Below are 19,912 nucleotides of genomic sequence, written 5' to 3' on the forward strand. Positions count from 1 at the left end.
TCTTTTTAACAAGAGGCAACAACAATAAGTTTATTCGAACTTTAAATGTTTAACAATAAGGACCTAATATTCATTAAGAAAAGCTCTTAAAAAGTTATTGTTCACCATGTAATACCAGAAATAAAAATTTAACAAAGTATTACATTTTAAAAATTCTATAAATCTGAAGAAAAAGAACTAAATAGTACTCACTTGGAATTATTTTCTTTGTCTTCTTCCAACTGTGATAGCAGCTTATTGTTACGTTCCTTTTCTGTTTCTAAAAGCTCCAACAAATTCTAAAGGGCACAATTTGTAAAGTTTGATTTTACGCATATCAACACCAATAACACCTATTCAATCAATCTGCATTTTCTGGTGCCTATTATGTTAGATAAGGAGGGAAACAGAGGTAAGATATTCTTTATTGAGAGGGACCTCAGATGGGCATGGAACACAGGGGTAGGATCCAGGTAAGGGGTAGAACATGGGAAGAAAGAACTTCCAGATGGGAAGGAAATGGTGGGAGTAACTATAGGCACCATTTGAGAAACAAGGAGTAGAATGGTTTGGCTGCTGCTGTCTTTTGGAAGATAAGAGTTCAAAGGGGGTGATCTGGCCTGAGAGTGGAGGCCCCACACTCTCTAGTTATAGAAAACAGCTGCTATTTTATAAGCGACCACGGGGGACACTGAAGGTTTTCAAGTGGGGATATAAAATGATCAAAATGGTCACAGAGTTATGTGAAATCTAGCCCTCAGTTCAAGAAAAGTTCAGTAACTTAAATTTATATCTATACATCCAGTTACAGTCTCTTCTAAACTCAGTCTCATATTGTTAACTGCCTATTGGACACCTCCAACTGGATGTTCTGGGAGCATCACCAATTCCCTGTGACCAGAAGAGATCTCATTATCTTCTCCAACAAAACCTCCCCTCTTCCTCACGTTCCTGTTTTTGTCAAAGGTACCATCTTCTCAGTCCCCTAGACCTGTCACTGTGGAGCAAGATGAGACTTCCCTCCTCTCAAATCAGTGGCTAAGGCTCGCCTTTGTCTCTGCTTGTGTCTCCAGGATAAATGACAGGCTCCTGTTTGGCTTTTAAAGCCCTACGCCATCTGGCTCCAAACACCATTCAAGTGGATTGAGGACCACTCTCCTTCCCATTCTCCATATGAGAGCGACAGGCCTTTCGGCTGCACGTGACCCAGTACGCCATCTTCCACCTTGGTGCTAACCCCAGTGCCTGGAATGCACTCCCTCCAAAGCTCATCTCAAATGCTATTGCCTCCAGGAAGTCTATTCCACGTCTCTGCAGGGCTGGTGTTTGCCCTTAGGAAATCACCTTGTAGACTTCTCACCCTCCACAGACCCTCAGCCTCATCTCATCTTAATTTTTGCATTCCCAGACCCTAGCGCACACTAAGTCCTCACAAACATTTGCTAAACGATAGTACTTGACAGGTAAGTCTAATCCCTGTGAGCATGAAGACATAACAAAAGCAATACTTAAGGGTACCACACTTTCCATTCATTCAAGCACTTCGAAGATGAGAGAGCAAGAAATCATAAGGAGAACCTTGCTGAGAAGGCCGTTTTGCATCTGTTTTTACTCAGCCATCAGGTTACCTTCCTGATCACAGTTAAAAATATACATTAGAACCTGGCAAGTCTCTTCCTAGGTATGCCATATTTATTCAGACAAGAAGAACATTTCTACTCCTTTTCCAAGTTTCCCAGGGCAATTTTACATAGGATTTACATTTATTGTGAGAATTTAGTTTTTTTGTGTTTTGTTTTTTTTTTAGGGGGGGCGGAGCAATGAGAGTCACACAGCTAGTAAGTGTCAAGTGTCTGAGGCAGGATTTGAACTCAGGTCCTCCTGATTCCAGGGCCAGTGCTTTATCCACTGAGCCACCTAGCTGCCTGAGAATTTAGTTTTAAAAAGCCAGGGCATTTATGTTCCTGGCAGTACATGAGGAGCCCCATGTACAAGAGTCTAGTAGCTACAACCACCAATAGTGCCTAGAAGAGATCTCTACAATGATTTACCCTGAAGCACCTTAGCATAAGGCAAGACTCCAGCTCTGAACATTTGGGGGGGCGGAGGCAGCTTCAGTAAAACTGTAAATTGAAGAGACTTTGCTTCACTAACTCTCTTCAGTCGATTAGAGCATTTTGAGTTTCATGTCCATTCACATCAACCATGGTTGGGATAACTTGTTGTCAGGTTAATCTCAAACCCAGACTGGCAACGACCCAAGGGTAAGGGAGGAACATGAAGCTGCCTCTCAAAGGGGGCTGAGCATGACAGACTCTGATCCTAACACCAGGAGTGACAACTAAGAACAGAAGCACAAGCCTTACGCTGAGTTCGGCTCGCAGGGTCTCATTTGCTTCTTGGCTGTCCTGGAGCTCCTTGGAAAGCTGATCGGTCTCAAACTTCATCACTTCTTGAAGGTTGTCATAGGAGTCCTGCAGGCAGGCTTTGGTTTCAAGCACCTTTTCATGCTCTAGTCTTCATTGTGAAAATATTGTGACAATGTTAAATAGGACATTTGATGTATTTTAGTTATTCAGATTATTGGGGGGGGGGTTATTTGCAATTTAACCGCTCCACAGCAAACACTATTCAAGTCGGACGGCACCTAATAACTTCATTTGAATGACCGTTTTAAAAATATCTCGGCTCCATCCGATTACTCTTTGTCAGGGAAGATCTGAGAGGACAGTTTGTCTCCAGGAAGAGGATGAGCAGGAAGTTGGCTAAGAAAGCCAGCTTCTTTGCTACCTCTCAGGCAGTATCCAGTGTGGTTTCATTATAGGTAGGACTTGCTTTACAAAATAGCTAGGCATGTAAATTAAATCATTAAGCATACTAAGCTTACTACTTAAAAGAGACTCCTGGACGAAACAAAGACTTTTTTTGTTACTCAAATTAATATAATTTAACAATGATTTCATTTACTCACTTATCTGGACTTCCTTTACCTTAAAACAGCCTTTGACCAACCAAAATAAAATCCAAAAAGGCTATACACTTTTCTATCCACAGAGCCCCTTGCATCTTCATTCAGAACCTACTTGGATTTATTCTTACTTCAGATACAGTTCTAATATGGTTGTTTTTTTTTCTTCTGGTTTATTCTAACAGGAATATTAGAAAAAAAAGGAGAGTTCTACTAAAGAAAAACATATTGACAACAGCATGAAGTGACAACTGACAGATTGAATAGAGATGATGATGAAAAAATTATAAGAAAGCAGACAAAAAAAAGCAGACACCATATTAAAAAGCACAATACTATATATAGGGTCATTTAACACAGGAGAAAAGAAGCTTGCAAACCATAAAAGCCTGAGGGTATTACTGTGTTAGGGCACAATATCACAACTCATTTTCATAACATGATCCTGAGTCATCAGGCAAAGATTGCTTTAAATTGCGGTTAGTATATTCTGCTTAAGAATGAAAGCAAGAAGATAAATAATACTTAAGGTAAGACAAAATCATGATCACATTTGTGTGATTTAAACCTAAGAGAAACCTCCAGATTCCTCACCTGATGCCTCTTAAAGAATCCACCTGCATTTAGGCGGATGGGATTATAAATGCAGAGATGAAACAGCCGTTAAAGGTCATGGGATCACAGACTTAAGAGTGTGAAAGGAGCTTGGAGGTCAGTGAGGCCAATTCCCTCATTTTACAGATGAGGAAATGGAGACCCAGAGAGTAAGAGAACTTGCCCCAAGGTCATACCAGCAGGAAGTGGCAAAGTGAGCGTTCAGACGCAGGTCTTCAAAATCTAGGTAACAGGATCACAGGTACAGAGCAGGATGGGACCTGAGCAATTGATTAGCTAGTCTGACCCTTTTACAGAGATGAGTGCACACTGGTGTGCTAGGAGACAGAGCTAGGATTCATCCCGGGGCCTTGGACAGCAAATTCAGTACATACACGGAAGAAAAGGTGGTTGCTGGGTTTTGTTTTGTTTTTTTAAATATTAGAAAATGCCAAGGAATTGTCACCGTTCTTTGGTTTACAGACAGTGGCAATGATATATACTTTTCTGTAGTACAAGTGTACAGGACTGAGAACCAGGACAGCTGGGTTGGGGGAGCTCTAACTGGGACAGATCCTCACTGGGTAAATTTGTGCACATGGTCTGACCTCTCAGTGTGTTTCCCAAACTGTCAAATGGGGGTGAAAGTGGCACTTTCTGTTTTCAGGTTCCAAAGGATTTCCAAGTGAGTGTCTGTGATCTTCAGAGTGCTTGGATTTGAGTTATCTGGGCTACACTGACTTACAACAGGCCTGAGAGTGAAGAGCACCCCCTTGAAAAAGGAAGGCAAGTTCTGCTTTAAGTCCACCATGTCCGCTAAACGTAAGTGTTACATGTCTTTAAAAAATCAGACCTGTTCCACTCAGTGATAAGCCTAGACTGAGTCATCAAAATACAACTCCCTTTGTGTTTCTTTAAGCAAAATATGCACAGTGAACAGGGGTTACTGAAGGCAAGGAAGGTGGTCATGTGTTAGGGTTAATTGGCATCTGTGGGGAGGAAAAGCCAACCCAACAAAATGTGAAACACAAATAGGAAATTCTGCCCCACGATACGTCTCTCATCCATCACTGTCTCTGTCCTCATAGAATCCCTGCCCTATTTGAGGTCTTCCACATGGACCACTGCAAGAGCCAAGTCTTATTCGCTTCCTGTTTCTGGTTTCTCCATTTTCCAATGGATCCTCCATATATGGATTCACCAAACTGACCCCTTCCCTAAAGCACAGCTTTGAGCACATCTCCCCCTCACCCAGGAAGCGCCACTGACTTCTTGCCTCTAGAACAAAATACACACTCCTCTGCTTGGCTTTGCAAGTCTATCCCAGTCTGCTCCAGTCTGCCATTCCAGCCCGAAGGCACCCAGTCCTCCACAGGCTCAACCTTTTCAGGCACAGAACTAAGAACAGGGTCAGTGAAAAAGAAGTGTTTTGTGAATAAGAAAGTACTCTTGGATTCACTCTGCAAGTCAGCAACGCCAACTTATTCCAATGTCATGCAATGAGAATCTCCCCATTTCTTTCTTTCTTTTTTGTGGGGCAATGAGGGTTAAGTGACTTGCCCAGGATCACACAGCTAGTGTCAAGTGTCTGAGGTCGGATCTGAACTCAGGCCCTCCTGAATCCAGGGCTGGTGCTTTTATTCACTGTGTCACCTAGCTGCCCCAAGAGTCTCCCCATTTCATAGAGGTCCCAGGGCTACAAAGTACAAGAGCGGAGACTCGAATCTAGACCTTCATATTCTAAAGCCAAGTGTCTTTCCAGCCCAATTGGCTCAAAGCATTGGTACCCTTGTTGTTTCTTCAAAGATAAAGAGTAGATGCAAGAGACAATAACAAGAGGCTTATGAAAGTAAGCTACAGAAACAGTGGAAATAAACAATAAGAAGTTAATGTTCAAAGTCCAGTCATTCCTAGACAAAATTCTATTCGATAACTACATAGAATCTATAGGATATACTTTGGCTTATCAGTCATATGAATTACTAGGCAACTATATCCACAACGAGAAGGTGATACCTGACATTATCTAGTTGGAGCTGTACATCCATGTGTTTTTGGGAAAGTTGACTGAGCTCCTTTTCCTGATTTTCTCTTAATGAACTGCATTCCAATTTCACTGAAGACAGCTCCTTGTCTGCAGACTGAAGGACTATACGCAGGTCTCGTATTTCACTTGTCATGACTGAAAAAAATATTAATTTTATAAGGTTAGTGAATTTACCTCTACTAAAAACCTATTTTGATGCCACACTGTGGAATGCATGTGACAGTCAACAGTCAACCAGCATTTCTTAAGTGCCTACCATGTGCCAGGCACTTGCTAAGCCCTAGGGATATAGACAAAAACATGTATGCAACTATGTATACAAAAGGAGAAAGTGGGATTTGAAGGAAACCAGGGAAAGTCAGGAAGTAGAGATTCCTGAAACAAGGCAAAGCAGAGACCCTGGGAAAGTCATTTTTAAAGACCAGTGGATTCTCCAAGACAATACCAGTGGAATCCCACACAAGCCTGATGGCATGCCTATAGTTTAAGAACCAGCCGAGTGTCAGAGGTACTCATCAAAGGTATGTCCACAACAATTAATGAAGGCCATTTACTATGGCACGAAGAGCTTGTGATCTCCTTTGATGGAGGAAACATCCATACGCAACATTCATCTCCCATGAAAACCACATATTCTTGAAGTAACAGAGTGAACTCAAATTTAACTCATCCATCAGGATGTCAGCAAAGCAAAACAAAATCTTCCCCAAGTATTATCCCTGCTAAATTTGAAGTCGAGAGACTGGATAATTAGGCAGTTAATAACCTAGTACCCTTGAGAACTCCAAATATTCCTTTTCCTCTACTTCTGGGCATGTCATTTTATGTAGGATTTCTTTTGTAAATAAGAGATAAAGTCACTTGTTCTATTAGCATTCATTAAACACAGGCTATGTAGCACCGTGATTAGCACTGGGCCTACAAAGGAGGAGGAAAAGAAAACAGTCCTAGCTCTCCTGAAGCTCAGTCTGACAGGGAAGGCAACAAGCAAACAACTATGTAAGATAACATACCGACAGGATAAACTGGGGATGGGCTCAGAAAGAAGGAACCAACATTACGGGGGAATCAGGGGAGCTTCTTGCACAAAGTGGGATTTGAACTGAGACTTGAAGGAAGCCAAGGAAGCTAGGAGGGGGCAGAGATGAGAAGGGAGAATGTTCTAGGAATGAGGTCTAGCCAGTGACAAGGGATGGAGTCATCTTGTGGGAGGGGTGGCAGGGAGGCCAACATCCTTGCATTACAGAGTACGTGGAGGGGAGTAAAGTGTGAGGAGACGAGAAGGGTAGGGTGGGGTCGGTTTATGAGGGCATTAAAAACCAAAAAGGAGTTTATATTTCATCCTGGAGGTAATGGGGATCCTTGTGAGTGTATGAGAGTGTGTGTGTGTGTGTGTGTGTGTGTGTGTGTGTGTGTGTGTGTGTGTGAGAGAGAGAGAGAGAGAGAGAGAGAGAGAGAGAGAGAGAGAGAGAGTCAGTCAGACCTGTGGGATCAATCTGACAGCTCTGAGCAGATGGACTGAGATGGAGAGAGACCTGAGTTAGGGAGACCCAATAGTAGCCGACTGCACTTGTTTTTACATGAAGTGATGAGGGCCTGCCTCAAAGTGGCAGCAGAGTCAGAGGAGAAAAGATAGCCTGTAGGAGAGATGTTACACAGGTAAAAGTGACACAACATGGCAACTGGCCATTATGGAGGATGGGGTGGCAAAGTACTTTATGAATGAGGGCATTTGATTCTCCCAGTGACCTCTCATTGCTTATTTTATTCTCATTTTGTGAATCAGGAAACGGAAACTGAGCCTAAGTCATCTGTGAGAGGTCCCCCAGCGGGGGTGTCAGAGGCAGAACTTCGCCCCATCCTCCTGCCTCTCTAGCCCTACACCACTGCTAGAGTTAGGAAACAGCGTGCATCTATCATGACCCATCTGACCCTAACTCCAGTTCTAGGAGGGACACACTGTAAACATTTATTACCATTTCCTCTTGAAGAAACTGAGGACCAGAGAGGTTAAGGAGCTGACAAAGGTCACAGCCACAGTAAGTCTGGAATCAAATCCAGGTCGACCAGTCTCCCAGCCTCACCTCTCTGTCCCCTTCAGTACATCCTCTACACAAAGGCTGAAGTGACTTTCTAAAGCCTGGTCTGACCATGACACTTTCCTACTTCATGACCTCCAGTGGATGGAACCCTGAGGATCACATGGGAATTGCTACAGGTGTCAGGGGACATCCTTCACAATCTGGCTCCCACTCCCTCACACACTGAGGTTTGTAGGCCTTTGTTACTGTCCATAGGAAGACGTGTATCAATTTTGGAGAGATACTACAGACACAAAATTAAATAGGTTGGCAAAGTAGATTAAAAAAAAAAGAAAAGAAAAGAAAATGAGCAATGTTGGAAGTGCTACAAGAAAACAGACCCAATGATGCACCATTGGATTGGAGGAACTGTGAACTGGGCCAGCTATTCTGGAGAGCAGTTTGGAACTCTGTCCCCAGTTACTAAAATGTGCATATCTTTTAATGCAAGATCACTACTAGGCCTGTAATCCAAGCAGCTCAAAGAAATAAGAAAAGGTTCTATAGGTACAGAAATATTTATAGCAAGCAGCTTCTTGTGACAGACATGGGATGTCCATCGCCTGGAGAATGGCTGATTCATCTAAGATATGTGAATGCAGGGCAGCTAGGTGGTGCAGTGGATAGAGCACCCAGCTTGGAGTCAGGAAGACTCATCTTCCTGGGTTCAAATTCAGCTTCAGATACCTACTGAGCTGTTTGACTCTAGGCAAGTCACTTCGCTCTGCCTGTCTCAGTTTCCTTATCTGTAGCTAGAGAAGGAAATGGCAAACCATTCCAGTATCTTTGTCAAAAATCCCCAAATGGGGTCATGACGAGTTAGAGACATGATTAAACAATAATAACAATGTGAATGTAATGAAATATTATCCAGTAATAAAAGAAAAAAGACTATTTCAGTGAAACCTGGAAAGATTTGTATGGAGTGATGCGGAATGAAATGAGCAAAATCAGAGAACAACATTGTAAAAACGAACAATTCTGTAGACTTAAGAACTCTGACCAGCAGAGTGATCAATCAAGATTCCAGAGGACCCATAATAAAGAATACGGACTAACATGAACAAGGAGAAACAAATTTTTGAAAGTGGCCAATATAGGGATTTGTTTTGCTTGATACATTTATTTCTTATGAGGATTGGGTTTCTCCCCCTCCTGGGGAGGGGAAGAAAGGAGATAAAAAAAAAAAACCAAGACACTTAAAAATTCAACTGAAAAATTAACTAGGCCCAGAAGTGGGATAGTGGGCTTGATTTGCATTTGGTAAGTTTTAATAACCTCAAACTTCTCCCTGAAACAAAACTCTATCAAAAATCCCAACCTTCCAGTGATGGGGTACAGTTGAGTCTTGGCATCACCCAGCACTACAGAACTAAACTTTGGCTCCCCCAAAGCATAATGCAGAGGCACCTGGCAGGGATGGGGAGGCTCCAACACATGGCCAAAAAGGAACTGCACCAAAGAAATGGTGTAAAGGGTATTATCAGGAAGATTTGCAAGTAGAAAAAGGGGTGAGATGGCTTTGTAGCAAAAGTGAGTAGTACATGATGAGTACCTGCTTGTTCTGTTGGTATCCATGTCATGTCAAGAGAGCTCAAGGGCAGCTGCCAACACGTAGGATGGAAGCCCAAGACCCACAAGACAATATGGATGAGCCATAAGACAAAAAGGCACATTCTGTGCCACTGGAGGGAGTGCTCACATCGATGACAGCGCAAATGCAAGCAAACTAGCAGAGAAGTAAAAGACTCGAGAATTTATACACAATATTTTAAAAGCACTTTTCAAGGCAGTGTAAACATTTTAAATTGTGACAGTTTTTTCCCCAAGTGTTATAAATATTTGCAAAAACTGCTTCAAAGGCTATACTACAATTATTACACTTGCTACAACCAAAAATAGGAGTATTCCAGCCTCCACAGAAACCACAAACAGATCATGGAGGCAAAAACTCCCAACACCTGAATGCAACCAAATAAAAAGGAAGCCAACCTCACCACACACCAAATTACAAACACTCACACTCATTCTTGCTGTGAGCATCTTGGAGCTGTTTTTCAAGGGAACTCAATTGTTCGAGATACTCTTGCTGCTGTTTATGCCAATCAGTTCTTTCTGAAGAGAAGAGCTTTGGAAGAAAGTATCAATATTAAGAAAGAATGGAAGAATGTCATATCATATTGAAAATAATTCAATATTTAAAAAACTATGTTTTAGGATCTTCTGAGTAATAAGAAAATATCTGGACATTATTTACCTTGAATTACCCCCAGAAAAAGACAATTAAAATATATACATGATTCACATTTTTCTTATCTTTACTATTTATGAAAAAAAGATGGGGCTATGATAATTCACAGTAAGTTAGAATTCCTTCTCACAGTCACATATTTGTTTCATAAAATTTCAGAGATACACTTCTTTGTTTTCTTCTTTAGTACCTAAGTCATGCACATTTCTTCCTTACTTAATATACTTATGTTAGGATCGATTTGCTACATTGTTATACCTCCTGTGTTTGTGTGGAATGATGCTCTAATTTGTCAATATGCTGTTGAAGCTTCATGTTTTTACTTTCTTCTTCATCCAGCTTTGTATGAAGAACATTCAACTGTTCCTGAAAAAGTGACAAAAGGTCCACTCAGACAAAGATCACAGAGAATCCCACTACTGAGACTAGGTGCCAGGCAGTACCACGGTGCGCAGACGGCAGGGCCTGGAGTCAAATACAGCCTCAGACATTTACTAGTTGGGTGATCTTGGGCAGATGACTTCACGCTGCCTGCCTCAGTCTCCTCCACTGGACACGGGGGATGAGGATAAGCACACCTGCTCCCCGGCTGTGTACGGATCACATGAGACAGCCTTTGTAAGGCACCGTGCTGGGCGCCCAGTGGATGCTTACTAGGTGCTTGTTTTCTCCCTTCCTTCCTTCTTACTACTGCCAGTAGAGCAGGCCCTGCCCAGATCTGGGGAAAGCCCGAGGGTCCAACAGGCGCAAACGCATGGAACCCTTCCCCTCCCTCGTCTCCACTGCTCAGCTCTCTCTACCTGCATGCCCCGCTCCTCCTCACCAGAGGCAAACCCGGAGTTCCACGCAGACCACTGCCCCTTCTCCATCATCACATGCTGGAGAAGCAGGGACCAACCAGCGAGGGAACATGGCAGTCATGGCCTTACCCTCGGCCTTGGTCCACTGCGGCCTGCCACCTGCTCCTCGGCCAAACCCTTCTATATACACTGTCATCCTCGTTAGAGGGCGAGCTCCCCGAGAGCCTTTCTTCTTGACTGGTGCCCTGGCATGCACCTCCCGCTCTGCCCATGGTGTGCCAGCCATCACCACAACCTGAAACACTTGGGATTTTTCCTTCCACGAGGTGAACATTTGCCTCCATTGGGCTTTTTATTAGGTTTCAGGATTACTGCTAAACTTTTCTAGTATTTTTTAACTTGGCAAAATATCAAGTTAAAAAAGTACTAATTGAAACCCTGGATTCATCCATAGAGTTTTCTAGAAAGTTCCTTCTCTGGAACAGGAAGGGAACAAAGTCTGAAAGTCTCTGTGGCAACTGATTTTTAGACTCAGATTATCAGAGTATAAGCAAATAGACACCAGCAAACCCCAAGTTTTCATGAAAGCTAAAAGCTGAAGCAATTAATTCCTTTCTGAGGAAACTGCATACCCACTGCCTTCTAATTACGCCACATTTCAGACAGCCTTCAAATACAAAATGGATTTTTACACTCTAGGAAATCAAACAGCTAAGATTCAAGGTAAAGAACCAAAACAGAGAACAGCCAATCTCCCTTCTTTTGGCAGCAAGTTACCTGCACTGCTTTGAGTTCCTCAGAAATGGCTGCACAGGCTTGCTCATTCATCTCTGGAGGAACTGGCTCATTGGATATATTGGCATCCAAGTCATTTTTGTGCTGAGTGTCCGTGGAGTTGAAGTTCAGGATTTCAGGGCTTAGTCGAGGTACTAATCGAGAACGAAGCTGATAAGCCTTAGTTGGAGTAGTAATGATCTGTTACAAAAATGATTATGAAATGTAGCATTAGGACATTTTAATATAATCATAATATGAATTATATTAATATAAATTAATATAAACTGTGTGAAGAGAGAAGATGTGTGTCTCACTGTAAGGCATATCAGATCAAGTAAGAAATCATGGGGCAGCTAGGTGGCGCAGTGGATAGAGCACCAGCCCTGGATTCAGGAGTACCTGAGTTCAAATCTGGCCTCAGACACTTAACACTTACTAGCTGTGTGACCCTGGGCAAGTCACTTAACCTCAATTGCCTCACTAAAAAAAAAAAAAAAAAAAGAAATCATACTCTAAATTTCTCTGGCTAGACTAGGCTCTTTTTTTTTGGGGGGGGGGGGAGGCGAGGCAATTGGGGTTAAGTGACTTGCCCAGGGTCACACAACTAGTAAGTGTCAAGTGTCTGAGGCCGGATTTGAACTCAGGTACTCCTGACTCCAGGGCCGGTGCTCTATCCACTGCGCCACCTAGCTGCCCCTCTAGACTAGGCTCTAAGAAAAAAACCTGAATTATAGACAATGTGTGTGGTAAATCTCAAAAATCAATAGCCTCTTCTCACTCTTCCTCCTCCTTGATCTCTCTGTAGTGACACTGTCACCCACCCCCTATTTCTGGATCCTGCTTTTTGTCTTGGCTTCTGGGTCCATTTCCTTCTATTCGTCCTTGCCCCTGTCTGACCAGTCCTCCTTGGCCTCCTGAGGTTGATCTCCTCTCCTTGACCCCCTGGATGGGCAAACCCAAATGCTTTGCCTTCAACCCTTCTTTTCTCTTCGCACGGCTTCAATGGTCACTTCTTACGCATGACCAATGAGGATGCCCAAACTGATGGCTGTGGTCTTGATTTTCCTTTTGAGATCCAGTTCTCCAGTTTGGAGTATCGGCTCCATCTCACTCTCCCCAAGGCTTCACCCAGCAGCATTCAAAGCTCAACGTGCTCATGACTGAGCTTCTTTTTCCTTCACAATTTCTGTCTGTGGCTCCACAGTCCCCCAAATCTCCAAAGGGCTATCTTTAACATTTTCTATCTTAGAAAGATGTTAGCAAGTCCACTTTCTTGTGCATGACATGTGATATGAATTGATTTCAATTCAAAAAGCACTGTCAAGAACCTACCGGGTCTGGGCACCAAGAGTCTAGACAAACAGGAATCAATGCCTTCCCTGAAGGAGCTTACGTTCCACTGCGGAACACTTAAAAGTAAGTTTGAAATATTACTTTAATGGGGAACATAATTTTCAGTTAAATAATGAAAAAGGAAGAAGATAAAGTTACCAAAGCAATAATAAACAGAAATAACTTAAAAAGAGTTGAACATAAGATTAGGGACATAGTCAGTAAGACAAGGCAGTGACTGAAGATAAAAGGGCGACTTTAGCACCCTCCCCAAACCTCGATGTAATGACCACTACCTTCAGCGTCTCTGCATGCATCTTATTCAGCTGAGATACTTCCTGGCGCTTGGACACTTTGGTGGCTTCTAAGATTCTCTCCAAGCTCCGGTTTGCTTTGCGCAGGGATTGAAGCTCTGACTCTAGTTCCAGCTGCTTCTTCCTGTTTATATATCACCAAAGTATTAATGTGCTTATTTTATTGTAACCAATGAGAAGAAATGATATAAGATTGGCTATGTGCTAGTTAATTTTTTAGTCATATTTTCCTATTACAAAATGGAATTAGGTCCTAAGTCTGAAAATCTACAATTTCTATAGTTGAAATGATAGCAATCAAAACAAGTGGATTTTAACACATAAATCCAACATTTAAATTTTTAAAAGAAATTAAAGACATAATACTTTCACATAAACAGCATTTTAGGGCCATATAAAAGTTTAAAATACTAAATTCAAGAACAGTATAATTGTTAATACATTCATCCATCTTATTAGGAAGACTTGTAAAGGCTGGGCTGGCTTATTTTGTCGAGTAATAATAAAGAGCTGAAAATCAGTCAGTTCATTTATATTCTGACAAGAATGGCCATGGTTACTTGTTGGTGAACGTGATTAACATTTAAAGTCAGGTAAAGGACCTAGGTCTGAAGGAGTCGAGATTAAAATTGCTGCCATACATCAATATTAGAAAAAGGGGCTCCTTATTAAAGATCCATCAGATAAAGGCTTGGGGAGCAGCTAGTATGAAGGAAGGTACACCTTACCTGGTGAGCTCTTTGAATTCTTCATATTCTTGCTTCGAATTACTCAATTCACCCTGGGTTTGTAGAAGTTGTGCTCTTAGCTTCTCTACTGATGCTGATGAGCTAGACTCTGAGGAGGTCATCAGAGGGTGTCCTTGCTGATCTGAATAACAATAAAGCAAAAGCACAGAAAGTCTTAACTACTAAATTGTTGGTTAATATGCATTTTCTTTCTTTCTTTTTTTTTTTTTTAGTGAGGCAATTGGGGTTAAGTGACTTGCCCAGGGCCACACAGCTAGTAAGTGTTAAGTGTCTGAGGCCGGATTTGAACTCAGGTCCTCCTGAATCCAGGGCCACCAGTGCTTTATCCACTTCACCACCTAGCTGCCCCTATTAATATGCATTTTCAATACTTCTTTTCAGTTGACAATATTAATTGATCATTCCCTAATTGTAACATACTAGGCATTCTATGAACCATGTTGAAGGGAAACATGAGGGAAGAGGTGAAATCAGAAAACACATTAATTTCTGATGTTGAGAGTTTATTTTATAACCTACCCAACATGTTTAAAAGTAACAGCAAACACAAGTTGAGATGACATAGAATGGGAAATATTTAGTTATAGCCAGAGGACGGTACCTCAGACAGGGAACAGAGAACCTAGCTAGATGGGAATTTCTCCAGATAGAGAAAAATTGACAAATGTTGTCAGCTGGGGATCAGTGTTAGAAGCACTTGGATTTAAAGTATGGGTAAAAAGCATTTGTAAGATAGTGAGCTTCAAACAGGAGTTGTGGGTTATTACATCCCCCAATTTGTCCAATGTGCTTCTGAGGTCATGAAAGGCCAACAGAACACAAGGCAAGAAAGGTCACTGGAAACAAAACATTTATGACACTTACAAAAGTGCAGTTCATATTTAAGTGAAATACTGTGTGTGACTTTGATTTGGGCCATAGCATGAATAGAGAAAGTCTAGACAAGAGAACCTAAAATGATCAAGGGTACAAAGGGACTCGTGGAGTAAGGAAAGATTACACAAATCAGAATTTCTCATAAAATTTCATCATGAAAAAGTAAATTCAAACTTCAGTTAAACTCCACAACATTAAAGGATACCTCTTGAGGCTTGAAAGAAATAGTTTTAGTATAAATGATCATCAGACAGGGTGGAGATAAACTTAGGGAACACTTTGTTCCAGAGCATGGTGCAAGAAAACATACACATATTCAATTTCACAGCCGACTGCTGAATAGTACGTTATTTTGGGGAATGCCAGAAGGGGTCGGCTGCGGTTTCAGCCTCTGGGTTTGATAATGACAGCAAAAGGACATTTGCTGGGAGGGCACTGTGCACACTGTAACTCAGCTGACCGGATTATTAGTATGACGCAGGATGGTCTTTTATGAGTCTTCTTCCTACACTGAAAATTCCATCCGTGGCCTCATGCACAGTGCAGGGCTGGCCCTGTGTTCTCAAAGGTCCTGCTAACAGAACACAAGCTCTGGCAGGTTCTGCCAAGTGGGAAAGGCTTGGGGCCTTGGTGTAGAAACCACCTGTGGGTCTGGTGTCCAAGGATGCCCCCAGGGACACTTATCAAGCCTCACCAAAAGAATCTTGGCCACAAGGGGATCATTTTTTTCTAGAAACTCAGGCCACATGTGGCAGGCACACAGCCCACCTATGGAACAAGGAACACTCACAATCCCCAGGTCGCAGCCAGGGTATTATCTCAGACTCCTCTCTCTCACCCCCAGGTCCAAGGGGTTATAAGTCCCGTCCTTTTGACCTTCCTAACACCTCCTGAACATGCCCCTTCTCTCCTCTGACACTGGCCCAACTTTGTGCAGGCCCTCATCACCTCCTATCGTTTCAGAGCCCACAGGGAGAGGGTCTGTTGGTGTCGAGGCTCTCCCTGATCCAGGCATCTTCTACTAAGCGACCAAAGTGATCTTCCTAAAGCACGGCAGGTCTGACCTTTTTAACTTCTTGTTCAGTAAATGTCGGTGGCTCTCTATTACCTTCAGGGTCAAATATGAAATGCTTTTGAAAGCCCTCACAGCCTCCTCCCATGGTTCCAGTCTTGTTACACCCTTTATTCCCTGATCCAGTGACATTGGCCTCCTTGCTCTTCCTCCCACAAGACACACCATCTCCCAATTTCAGGAACTTTCTGGCTGTCCCTCATGCCTGGAACCATCCCCCTGCTCATCTCCACCTGCTGGCCCCCCGGCTTCTCTCAGAGGCCTTCCCTTCGGATGATGATCTTCCAATATCCTATCTTGTTTGCACACAGCCCCCTTAGACTGGGAGCATCTTGAGAACAGGAACTGTTTTCACACTTGACTTTTTGCACACTCAGCACCTAGCATATAGTCTTACACACAATAAGGCTTAATAAATGTGTGATGAACTGAACTTTCATGCCCAGCATTTTAAATAGAAACATTATTTAATATCAAAACATTAGGTTGTGTTATGTGGAACTCCAATACTGATAAACTGATAGGTAAAAATGGGCATTTCATTGCTATTTCTGCTATGCCACATAATTCATTAGTATGATTTTAAAGAAAATGTGTGCTGTTGTTTAAAAGAAACAACATGATGCGCATAAGTAACAGTTATTTCTACATGCAGAGGACAGGATACACCAGAAGTCAGAGTCAGCACTAAAGTTAAAATGAAGACCAAAGCTAGACAATATTACAAATACCATGTAGAAAACATGCTGCTTTCACAAGGCAAATTCATATACTTCTAAAGCACATCATTTCTAAGACCCTCTTGCCTCTCTATCCTGTGTTTACCTTTATCATTTTTCTCTGTGCCAGAAATCTCTAAGAAAGCTTGCTCTAATTTCGCAATGGTCTGCACATCCATTTCTTGAACTCTTTTCACAGACTCCAAGGACCGAAGTCGCTTGTTCTCCTCCCTGAGGGAGTGGTTTTCCATGGCATACTTCACAATACGAGGGTGCTGCTCGATCTGTGAGATGGAGGGTTTACAGACTTACATTATGTTCTTAGTGTAGAATATAATTGCCTAAACAAATGGGTCTGCTGAGATTAAATATCCCAGAGAGAGGTCTCAAATGTCTTTGGAAAAAAATGTTATAATTATATTAATCCTGAATGCGAGCAATCAGTCAAGAGAAAGGCTTATTTCCCCCGTTTTATTCATACAAAGAAAATACACTCACCATTTAGACACCAATCAGTACATATTTTAAATTTTACCTACTATGATAGCTAGGCTACATTATTTGCACAGCTATGAAGGCTGCCAAAAACAACAATATTTTTATTATTGCAATAAACTTCCTGCCTTCTATGGATCTTTTCATTTGACTTTTTGAATAATAGTTCTTTTAATTCCCTTGATGACTGAGATAAGATACGTAGCAAGAATTAACCTTTCTTTATTAAGAGCAATGTTAAGTGATTATGAGGTTGCTCTGATAAAGATGACATCTTAATTATATAGTCAGTGGCTTCTGTCAAATTATAATTCATTTAATTTATCCCCTCCCACCCCACAGTAATTCTCAATTCTGAGAATATTTTCCTCTCGGTGTCTCTCCCCACTGGGAGACTATCACTGTCAACAGTAGTAGGGAAAATAAAGTTTTCATTTTTTTGAATTCATAGCACTCAGTGGAATTCCTCCAGGAGAGTGGTGGATATGAAGAACAAGCTCTGTTAGGTTACTCAGTAATCCTTTTTTCCACCTCTCCCAACACTCACCCGAAGATGGGAAGGACCTAAGGGAGAGAGGAGCCATTGAAAAAACACGAAGCAGAAGCAGTGCTTGAGTCCAGGCCACACTCCACGGCCCTGTCGCCATCTGTATATATTTGTTTACGTTGTAATTAAATCAGAATGTCTCAAAAAAAAAATTGCTGGAAGTACATCTCAAAAGTTTTTTTCTGGGGGTGGCTAGGTGGCGCAGTGGATAAAGCACCGGCCCTGGATTCAGGAGTACCTGAGTTCAAATCCAGCCTCAGATACTTGACACTTACTAGCTGTGTAACCCTGGGCAAGTCATTTAACCTCCATTGCCCCGCCAAAAAAAAAGAAAAAGTTTTTTTCTTGGGGGCAGCTAGGTGGCGCAGTGGATAGAGCACTGGCCCTGGATTCAGGAGGACCTGAGTTCAAATCCGGCCTCAGACACTTAACACTTACTAGCTGTGTGACCCTGGGCAAGTCACTTAACCCCAAGTGCCTCACCAAAAAAAAAAAAGTTTTTTTCTTTTCTTAAACTCTTGGGTGTGTCTAAAAGTAAAACACTTGTCATCACTATTCTTAGCAATAATGTTACTTTGGAGAAAGTAGTCCATCAGCTTTTAATTTCACACTTCAATGTTCATTTTTTTAAAAGTTAAACAATGCTCTATTCCCTCCCCTTCAAAATTAAAGTTTTATAGCTGTATAAAAGATTAACTTAGCTTACAGAAATTAAATCAAAATTAAGTTAATAGACATTATTAGCAACTCAAAGTCCTTTGAAGCATTAAAAAAATATAGTCATAGAATATCACTTGGTTTTTGGGAAATCCATTATGCAGCACGTGAAAACTGCATTTCTACCAAGGGTTCATTTAATTTCTGAGCTTTCTTCCCCCAAACAAAATCCTGTCAGAGGCAAACAGGGTTGGTCTAGGGGTGCAAATGCTGTATAAAACAAAGAGTGTTGAGGGAACAAGTTGTTGGGGAATGTGGAACACCCAATGGCAGCAGTTCCATAGGCACGCCCGGAGGCTATGGGAGCATTTTTCTAGCCCATTGGCTTTGGCCTCCATCTACAACTCATCACTCCCCATTTTAGACTGAGAGAGACTGAAAGAAATCAGCTAACAAAATAGTTACCTGAATTAAAATAGTTCAAGTAACAACCAATAAAATTCAAGAAAAATATTCACCTCACACCCGCCTGCCACATCTTTGCCTTGTTTGTATTTCATGAGGTTCTTTGCTCTCAGAAAGCATCCTGAGTAACCCACACTTACCTGTTCTCGAAGAGTCTGTATCTCTTCCCTTAATTCATGGAGCAGCTCATCCTGTTCTTTGGGCAGAAAACTGCCCCTTGCTTCTTTTTGGAGTTTTTCTAAGCGCATTATATGATCGTCCCGAAATTTAACGATCATTTTATGGGACTGAATGAATTTTTCCTTCTTGACACTGAGATCTTCCAACTGTGCAACTTTTTCTAATAAAGCCTTAAGAAGAGATAATTTAGTAAAATTAAAGATAGATGAGCCATGCTTCAACATTTCTTAAAAATTCATGAAGCAGATAATCGAATCTGTAAATACCAGCTTCAAATTAAACCTTAATTCAGATTTTTTATATTCTTCCTAGTTTTCATCTTTTAACATTTTGCCTTAAATAGCTTTAATCATTCTACAACAAAACTCAGTTTCTTACCTTCTTTTCATGTTCAGATTTCTTGAAGAATAACATTGCCTCCCGAAAACAGTTCAAGTAATTAATATTTTCTTCATCTAAAATAAAAAAGAAATTGTTATTTCCCCCCTGACAAAAATACTAAGGAACAAACTTCAAAATCCCAACACCACCTAAGAGCAACCCAATTTTCTTTTGCATGTAACAAGATTTTCCCAGTATGACAGAAAACCAGAATTTCAAGGCTGGAAACAACCATAAAGCATTAGTTCAATCTCTCCATGGGAACGGATTTCCAGGACCTTTAACTTATCAGACCCAGTAATTATTCAAGGAAGAAAATGAAGTTTCTCTTGCCCTGAGTTGCAAAAGTATATATACACACAAGTATAATGTCTAAAAGAACAAGTCTAAAAATTTTACCTAGGATCTTTTTGTATCATAGTTATCTGACTACAGGAAAAATAATTATTGTTTCTTAGCTCTATGACATGAATAGCAACAGGAAGGGAGAGATGAGTGTGGGCAGAATATTTATACTTAAAAATAAGACTATAGGATATGTCTAAAAATATTAGTTTCATCCTTTTAATCACTGAAAGACAAGTAGGGGACATAGGTATCAGAACTTGGTTTAAGAGGAAAAGTTGCA

General features: G+C 41.5%; 1 protein-coding gene across 1 annotated transcript in view; it reads right to left on the reverse strand.

Annotated features, from left to right (window-relative positions):
- Positions 1–19,912, reverse strand: part of KIF15 (kinesin family member 15) — a 53,708-nt gene that overhangs the window by 17,125 nt on the left and 16,671 nt on the right. Inside the window, exons 12-22 of the mRNA XM_043967123.1 lie at positions 19,282–19,358; positions 18,864–19,073; positions 16,666–16,843; positions 13,872–14,013; positions 13,126–13,267; positions 11,498–11,695; positions 10,179–10,286; positions 9,692–9,797; positions 5,558–5,723; positions 2,346–2,496; positions 193–278 (exon numbers count right to left, since the gene is read on the reverse strand). Coding sequence (XP_043823058.1) covers positions 193–278; positions 2,346–2,496; positions 5,558–5,723; positions 9,692–9,797; positions 10,179–10,286; positions 11,498–11,695; positions 13,126–13,267; positions 13,872–14,013; positions 16,666–16,843; positions 18,864–19,073; positions 19,282–19,358 — 1,564 coding nt within the window. The remainder of the gene's footprint in view (positions 1–192; positions 279–2,345; positions 2,497–5,557; positions 5,724–9,691; positions 9,798–10,178; positions 10,287–11,497; positions 11,696–13,125; positions 13,268–13,871; positions 14,014–16,665; positions 16,844–18,863; positions 19,074–19,281; positions 19,359–19,912) is intronic.

Source organism: Dromiciops gliroides, chromosome 5 (genome assembly GCF_019393635.1).
Source record: "Dromiciops gliroides isolate mDroGli1 chromosome 5, mDroGli1.pri, whole genome shotgun sequence".
Classification (NCBI taxonomy): domain Eukaryota; kingdom Metazoa; phylum Chordata; class Mammalia; order Microbiotheria; family Microbiotheriidae; genus Dromiciops; species Dromiciops gliroides.